This window comes from Halyomorpha halys, unplaced genomic scaffold, assembly GCF_000696795.3.
Source record: "Halyomorpha halys isolate HHAL.00 unplaced genomic scaffold, Hhal_1.1 Scaffold1084.1, whole genome shotgun sequence".
Lineage (NCBI taxonomy): Eukaryota > Metazoa > Arthropoda > Insecta > Hemiptera > Pentatomidae > Halyomorpha > Halyomorpha halys.
The window spans coordinates 121,065-130,056 of record NW_027106765.1 but is presented as its reverse complement, the minus strand read 5'-3'; the positions used below and the strand labels follow the sequence as shown (position 1 = coordinate 130,056).

The 8,992-nt window shown below is 25.7% G+C and overlaps 1 protein-coding gene across 1 annotated transcript in view; it reads right to left on the bottom strand.

Moving 5' to 3' along the window:
• Positions 1–3,730: 3,730 nt before the first annotated feature.
• Positions 3,731–8,992, bottom strand: part of LOC106688223 (tripartite motif-containing protein 3) — a gene marked incomplete in the record, with an annotated part of 55,977 nt that continues 50,715 nt past the window's right edge. The window contains 1 exon segment of the mRNA XM_067045080.1: positions 3,731–8,010. Within this exon segment, the coding sequence (XP_066901181.1) occupies positions 7,899–8,010 (112 nt within the window).

Here is an 8,992-nt window from a genome sequence, read left to right as displayed (position 1 = left end):
CTCATTTCCTTCTATATCCTGAATGAACTAGTATAGATATTTACAATAGGTGCTTCACTTAAACAGAACCTGAGATCTTTCAAATATAATAATTATTTATTTTATTATTAAAACTTTATTAATTTTCAGGAATTTTTTTTATTTTTTAACTTCTTTAAATTATTAATGAATAAGGGTTGTATCCATGGCAATTTTAACTATAGCTAATATTTGTCCATCTCTACCCGTGAGAAGAACTAAGAAAATATACTTGCAGCCCAAAAATGTATACCTTTCAACATCTAAAATTGAATTATTCAGTTGTTTATTCTTGGTCTCTTGATTGGTTCGAACATTCATACAATAAAATTTATTGTGAAAGTAAAATTGAGGATAAAGGATACAAAATAGAGTCCAGAATACAAGTATAATAAAGTTTTATAAAAAAAAAACCTTTGCAATTTAAGTTATAGGATTACAACTGATTATTTTTACTTAAAGAACATGAAGAAAATTGGTCCGTCTTTAAATCTTTAAACTAAGGGTAAAGGAGTAACTGAAATCTAAATAACTTCCAAAATAAAAAGGTAAAAAAATAAAACAAACAACATTCTTCAGTTGCATTTTATTCAAATAATGTGAAGAAATACATAAAAATATTTTATAACTTATATAGATCACTCTATACTAAAATATTTTAAAATACAATTAAAATAATGGTATATATATTTTTATATATATCATATTTTTAATGGTTGTTACATGAGCGAGAAAAATTTCTTTTTACTCTCATACTGGACAGAGATATTTGAATTTGTTACCACTTTTGTTCAGTCGATTGAGCATTCTCAAATCAAGTTTTTATGTGGAAAGATAAGAAACAATTGAAGAAAAATGGGTTCTGATGTGAATTTACGACAAAAAAACGAAAAAAATAAAATAAACCCTGTAGTTGGATTTTTGAAGGGGGACTATCTATAGGCACACACAGTCGTACGCTGTGGTAATTCGGACAAGAGACAATTATTCATTTCAAATTCAACACAATAAGGGGGGGTTAAAGCTTAAGTACAGAAGAAGCCCTCTTAACTAAATCTCACTTTTTTCTTTTTTTTTTTTTTAATTTATTCTCTTTCTAAATTTCTAATTTTATATTGTCATATCGTTGGCATTTTCATATAATAACTAGAATAAGTCGTAATAAAATAAGATTTTGATTTATTATTGATATAGTCTAATAATATAATCGAAATATAGCATCGATTTTTAAGCCGAGCCTATCACTGGCTAAATTTACATTTAAATAATTTACAAAGTACATTTAACAAACTTGCAAACTTATTCAAACAAAATATTTTTTTAATGAAATATGTTAAGTGACTGAAAATCGAAACTAAGATTCGACGCTGGCTGACATAATATAAGCTCATGGCCTCACAGACAAGAATTACTCTCAAAATTGAATAAAAATAAATTACGACTTTATCACCCGATAAAAGAATTAACATCCAACAATAAAATACTGTTATTTTAATAATAATTGTAACATAATATAATAATTTTAATAAAATAACTAATAAGCAAGTTTTATGAGAACAGGCAGTCCCCATTTTAAATAATTTTGGAATTTCATCGTTTACCATTTAGAGAAAATTCAAAGCAGCTCACAAATAAAAAAAATAATGAACTATTTTTATCCAACAAAGCCGTAAAAAACTATTTAGAATGAAAAATAAAACTATTAAATTAATTTAAAAATGAAATGAACAAAAAGTAAATGTGTTAAGATAGAAACACATGAATTCAATCAGTGCTTTAACGGAAACAATTACGTCCAAAATGAGTAAACATTCCATGTATTTACTACAAAAAAATAACTTTAACGAATCTTTTTCTTTTTCAACTTCGTAATGTTATTTCTTCAGTTCCTTTTAGCCCTTATTAAGGGTAATATATGTTAAGTATTTTAAAAAGGAAAATAAGTGATAAGTGTTTTTCGTAAGCTTAAGTTTGCAATTAAGCTAAAAGTTAAAAATAAAGACATCAAATTAAGTGACAAAGTTTATGGAAAGCTGATCAGAAAAAAAGACATTTCCATATGAAATAAGAAGTGGACTTAATAATATATATTTAAATTTTTGTCTAACGACTCGAATTAAGTCAAATTTGGCTTCAGTTATTTTATTTAAATAAGAGGACCACCTGCAATTATCTCAACATAAATTTACAACTCTAACCTTTAAATTTATAAAATATATCTCGCCAGTGAACTCCAGCAGCACGCTATTTCAAGATCGATCGGAATTATCTGTTAAGTCTAAACCAGTTAGAATAAATGTGGTATAAATTCACAAAACAAAAAAAAAAAAAAAAAAATGGGAACCATTTAATTACAATAAGACCAGAAACAATTTCTCAGTTTAAAATGAACGAGATATGGATTCTGTAATTTAATAAAAAATTTATTGTACTGTCGTGATTAAAATTATTTAATTGAGTGGCACATTCTAACAAGACAACTTTATGTAGATCATGTTTACATAAATCATTAACTGTACTCATTTATACCACTTTCATTCCAATCAGTTCAAAATATAGTTATGAATATTATAAATATTATTATTAATTTTGCTTTTTTATTTACAATATTTTAAGTTCAAATTTTTACGTAATTATTTAGGATCAGATTAACATTGTAAGAATTTTTTTTTAAATATGAAGTTTTTTTATCTTAGCCAGCCGTCGAACAAAGTGAAAGACATAGACAATAATTAAATCATTTAAATGAAGATATATAGAGATAATAAAAGATGGATTTTACCCTTATTATCATTTATACATCTCAGTTAATATATCATCTTTTAAGCTGTAATATCTCATAAGTCAAAAAAAAAATTCGATTTTTATACTATTAAGATAAAAAAAATAAATATTGTAAGATAAAAAAAAATAAAAATAAAATACCTAGTACATTCTTATATTAATATATATTTATTTTTTATGACTCGAGAATTCTTTTGATATATCTGTAGAATGGTGCACTGATTTTTTTTTTCTTCTTTAAATCAGTATACATTTTTTTTGTTGAACTTATGAGGTATCACAGATGAAACGACAATATTCTATTTTTAGTATTACTTCAATAATTAAAATTAATCAATCAAATTCCTTTTATGGTTAACATTGTAAGAATATCGGAAAGAATCCAAAAAGAAAAGTCATATTTCCTATACAATGAGAAATATACCTAAAGTAGAAAATGAATTCAGGCCTGTGCGCGGCCACATTTTCTAAAATTGTCAATGCACCGTAAATTTCAAACTATTTAAAATATTAACAGCCACTGATCTTCGTAATATCTAATTCAAGCTTGAACACAATAAACTGATTTGTTTAAACGACTTTCTGCGAATAAATTTAATATAATTATGGATATTACATTAACGTATCAAAATATAAAACAAATAAGTAACCAGTTATTCACGATTTTTATTGTTTTAACTACACCGTTTTACTTCTGTTTACCTCTCATTCTTTATCATTCTAACATGTTAATGTTAATAGAGCTTCTACTGCATCAGAAAAACGAAAATATTCGAGACAGTGAAACTTTGAATGCTTGATTCCTTAACATCTTATAAGGTCACTTCTAAGGAATAGTATTACACAATACATATATATAGATATATTATACACTTATAAATTCAAATCAAGGAAACTATCGCCACATTATTTTGTTTAAAAAAAAAGGAAAAAAAAACCAACTTAAAATTATTTGAACCACACATTAGGCATTAACAGAAAATAAATTAATATATAATTAACCATGTCAACTACTAGTTATATCACCTATTTCTTAGCAATTTTATACTTAATTTGTATTATTGCACCCTTAACGGACATATATATCCAAGCGACATCCATATTTTTAACTAAATTTAAACTTATTATCTTAATAATAATTAATTTTTTTTTAATTTAAAAAGGTATAAAAGAATAATATAAATAAATTATAAGGCGCATGAGTCGTTCAGAGTCGAATTGAGTGATAGTCTTGAGTGAAATATTGATAACATTTTCTGGTAATTGGTTATTTTAGAAACATGTGAAATCACTATTTGTCATAGCGCTAGCTGGTATAACGCTGCTACTCCATAACTCAGTATTTTCACTTTTTAAACCCATCAATAGTCTACGCCTCTACCAATAATGTTCATTTTTTGTAAAAAGGACAATATGCCTTTTTATGAATATTAAAAAATTGTTTATGATTATAAACTGATCTCTGAAAGACTTATGCCCACAGAATTTTTATTTTTCTATCTAAGTTACTTACAAAATTATATTCAAAATAACAAAGTTTCACTGCCAGAAAGAAGATGAAGAAATTTAAACTTCATATTTTTTTTTTTCATGTTCAAATTAAAGCTTAAAATTGAAGGACGAAATTGGAGCGGGGAATCATCAATACTCCTCATCTTTTTTTTATTTTGAAAACCCCTCGCCGATCAACCATAAATTCTTTTACTAAGTAAGGAACGAATCATTTCTTTTTTTTTATTTTTCTTCTTTTTTTTTTTAATTTTTTTTTATTTTTTAATTCGCTCATGTCTGATATGTATCATGACAACCAAACATTTATGTTTGTGTTAAAATTTTCCCTTTAATAATTACATTTAATTTATTTAAGGATTTTAATGATGTTCATATGTTCCTGAGCCGACTCGATCAAAGGCTCAACGACGATTTAATATAAACTCATAAAAGCGTCTAGCATCGATTTTGGGAATCTGTTTTTTCTTTTAATTATTTTTATTGCTCAAGAAAATAGCTATTAAGATATAGGTCTGATAAAGAAGCGTTTGCGATAAGTACAGAAAGCTAACTATAAAGCCTAAATTTAAACAGAACATGTTTAATATAAAAGCAAACATGATCCAAGTATTTATACAACACATTGGAAAAAAAGAAAAAAAGCATCCGTCTTAAATAAATTGTTAGTTCATTGACATGACGATAATATATACCTTTACATTTGACATTAACAAAGGGCAGTGCGAAATGAACACAATTCATTTAACATATATATATTTATATATATACCAGTAGCAATTAAGGCTTCAACAATTTTCAGTTTTATCTATGGCCAATTTGTGTTATAAACAAGATAACGATATACCATTGCGTAGAAAAAAAATAAAAATACATCCACGCCATAACAACCGACACTTAATGAGCTACAAAAAGATAAGTAACCATGTTAAACGACACTAACGCACAAATTGACCAATTCCATAATGCGTAATAAGTAAAACTTTTTTTATTAAAATTGTAATGGAGCACATTGTCCCGTCTAAGCAAAATTTACTACCGTTGTTTCGCTAAACATATTATGGCCCAGTTATGTACAAATATTTATATGAAACATTCAGTTCAATATAACTATTTTTATCGAACGCTACGCTAGAATTATAGTTTTAATATATTATGTTAAATATTTTATTTTTTTTTTGTAAGAGTAAAAACACTAATAAGACTACTTAATTTAAATTGTGCAGTTTGTCCGACAGATACCCATTATGTATTATATTTTTTTTTAATATTGTTATTTCCTAACGATGAGGCACAAATGACAAGTTTTATAGACAAACCGATTTAAAAATAAAAATAAAAATGACCTACTACTACAGACTCCTTATAATCAGTTTAAGACAATTGACTGGTTCATTCAACATTCATTTCGAACGTTTGAAATGAAAAATTTCTTTACTTCCACTACATTCCCCCCTTCTGGCATTGTTCATTCAATCTGTAAAATATTATAAAAAGCTTCGATTACATTACAAATACATCTTGATTTTAGTCAACAAAGATGGCCATAAATAATCACAAATGACGAACATTTTAAAAATAGAAATATAATTGTTTTTAAAAATTGAAAATATTACTTACTAATTTTTGGTTGACTATTTTATTTTATTTCTGATTAACTATTAATGTCAACAATGACGTAAAAAGTTTTTGTTAAAGCAAAACTAATTTATTGTTCTCGACTTAATAGAGCTTGGATTCTAATTTTCAAAATCTAAATAAAATTTTTGTTTCCAATTTATATATTTTAATTAGCACGAAGTATATTTATAATTTTTAAAAATGTAAGAATTTCTTAATTAATTAATCTACTTACTTTGATTAAATTTTGTTATATTTCAATAACTCAAATTCAATTTTACTTGTTTTATTTATTAAATTTATAATTAATCTTAAAATTAATAAAAGAAAAAAAAATTATAATTTACTCAATTTCATACAAAATTTACAATACATACTAATAATTAAAAAACATTCAGTCACAAATACATCAAAAGCTAATTTGATTTTACCGACTTCAAATTTAATTCAATAATCTAGATGTACTTGTAATATAAATGAAGAAACCATTTTTGTCACTAAGTTGGATAGGAAATTGATTAACATATATTTTGGTTAGAGCTTGATACTGATAGATTATACGAGCATCGTTACTCAGCTGTGAATATCTGAATTCGGTGGAAATAAAAAAGATACAAATTATTCCTAGACAAGCTTGATAATATTCTGATGAATTAATTTATTTTTGGATAATATAATACTGTGAAATGAACTAAACATGAACATTTGAAAAATATTAAACTCTTTTATCAGGGAGTGGGGGGAGGGAGGGGAGATATATAAACATTTCAAACTTAAATTTCCTTCCAAATTTTCTAAATTGATAAAGAAACAAAAAATTTCAAATAAAACAAACATTTATTTTAACAAATATAAATTATCATAACTGCACAGATCCCGTTTCCTTGCGAGTGCAATAAAAGAACACTAATTATTAAAGAACTTCCGAATGGAAATATTGCAACCACAGAGAGCTAAGCACTTTTTTTTTTTTAACTTTTATTTTTTACTTTATAACAATAGAAAAATTGTAGACACATATTGCCTAAAACACCGATAATTTTTTTTTCTTAAAATATCTTACACATTTTTTTTTATTTTTTATTTTTTAAAGAGGGATCAAGGGGTAACTTAGGAAATATTCAACGATTTTCGGAAACAGTCTTCAAGAGCCTTTTCTTTAATTTTGTTTAGAAAAAATAATAATTAAAAGGCCTGGTCAACATTTTTAGCTCACTTTCCCCCTCGAAATACTCATGGGGTAACAAAAATTACAATCGGAGTATAACCTAAACAAAAAAAAATTAACAAATAAAAATTTACGCATCAGAAAACCACCACATTCAGCTTAAGCTCATTTCAATAACAAATTTCTTTTTTTTTTCTCTTTATTTTTTACAAAAACTATATATAAATATATTATATATAATGGAAAAAAAAGAAAGAAAAAAAAAAGACATATTAACAAATTACTCGTCTAAATAGAAAAAATATATAAAACACCAACAAAAAGAATATATGCATTTCCTTAAGACTAATAATAATTATTACAATTATCAGTAGTAATAATATAATATATAACTGCTCCATCATAAGTTCCGTACTTAAAAATTATATCAAGAAAATGTTATTGTACTTTCAAGACAACCGAAGTTGTATCATATTCATGTAAATATATCTTTGTACTCTCGCAATGTTTTTTTACGAAAAGAAAACCCCCAATAATTGGCGCCTAAACATGTAGACCTGAGCCGCAAATCCTCACAATAAAAAGGGCTCTAATCTCTCTACTCAACACTAAACAGTCCATTGATAAATGTCTAACACATTTACACTATATAAATATATATATACATATATATATTTATATATATTATACATATATATTTGCGTCTGTATATATATTTTATGCATACATAAATTAAGTAACTGTAATCTAACAGTTTGACATTGTATCCAAGTAATGAGTAAATATCAATTACTATTGGCTACTGTGTGGACCTGAGAGGTTGGAAAGCGGAACCGAGGCTCGGTTTCAACTGGAAGTTCATACTTGGTTTTAACGGATAGTCCATCTCTGATATATCAACCATTGGTCTTCTGTAATAAAAATATAACATACATGAATAATCAAGGAATATAATACTTAATATTATAGGTTCATTACTGAATGAGTTTGCATTTATATAACGAGTTGTATCACATACAATATTTCAGGGCCGTCGCCTTATTATCAGATAATCTTAATATAATTATATCCCCACATTTCATAATTAAACTGGTCTCCTTATTTAGTCTTAGGTATAATATTCACATTCATTATATTGCTTTCAGCTTGTTTATAAATAAAATTTCAAATATGAAAAATAAAGAGAAATCTAAAACCTAAGATTTTATACTTATTAGCAAGTCTTGTTAACATAATGGTTTCAGATTTCTCCTTATTTTTTATATATGAAATTTCATTTATTAATTTATTTATAAAAAAAAAACTGACAGCAATATGGTTATTGTGAATATTATACCTAAAACTATAATATACATATATATACTAAGGAAACCAGTTTAAGGATATTAACTATTAAAACCACATCTAATGTACTAAAAAAAAAAATTACTATCTTCCTACAATCTACTTCATACGATAAACTATCTTCTTCAAATAATATTCTTTATCTTATCTGGGACAAGTCTGTACAGAATAACATTACAGAAGATAAAAATTTGAATTTAGATGCTTAGAGCACTATGAAAACAAAAATCTACAAATAAATATAAAGTCATAATCTAACTTCTAATAATTTGACTTTTATCTAACTCTTTTCTGAAAATCACATATTTCCTGTCAAACCACAGCAACTCTCAAGCTATTTCAACTCTATCATCTTTCACTTAAAACTTGTCAACTCTTAGTTTCCACTCTTGTTTTCCCCCCTTCTGGATGAACTCAAAGTCCAACTTAAACGTCTAATGAATTACTTAATATGCTTTGTGTTAGGGATCAACAGAGATACAAACATAACACAGTATTACAACAATTTGAAGTGGTTCTCTCCTTCCTACCAGTGCCAGGATTTTCTAG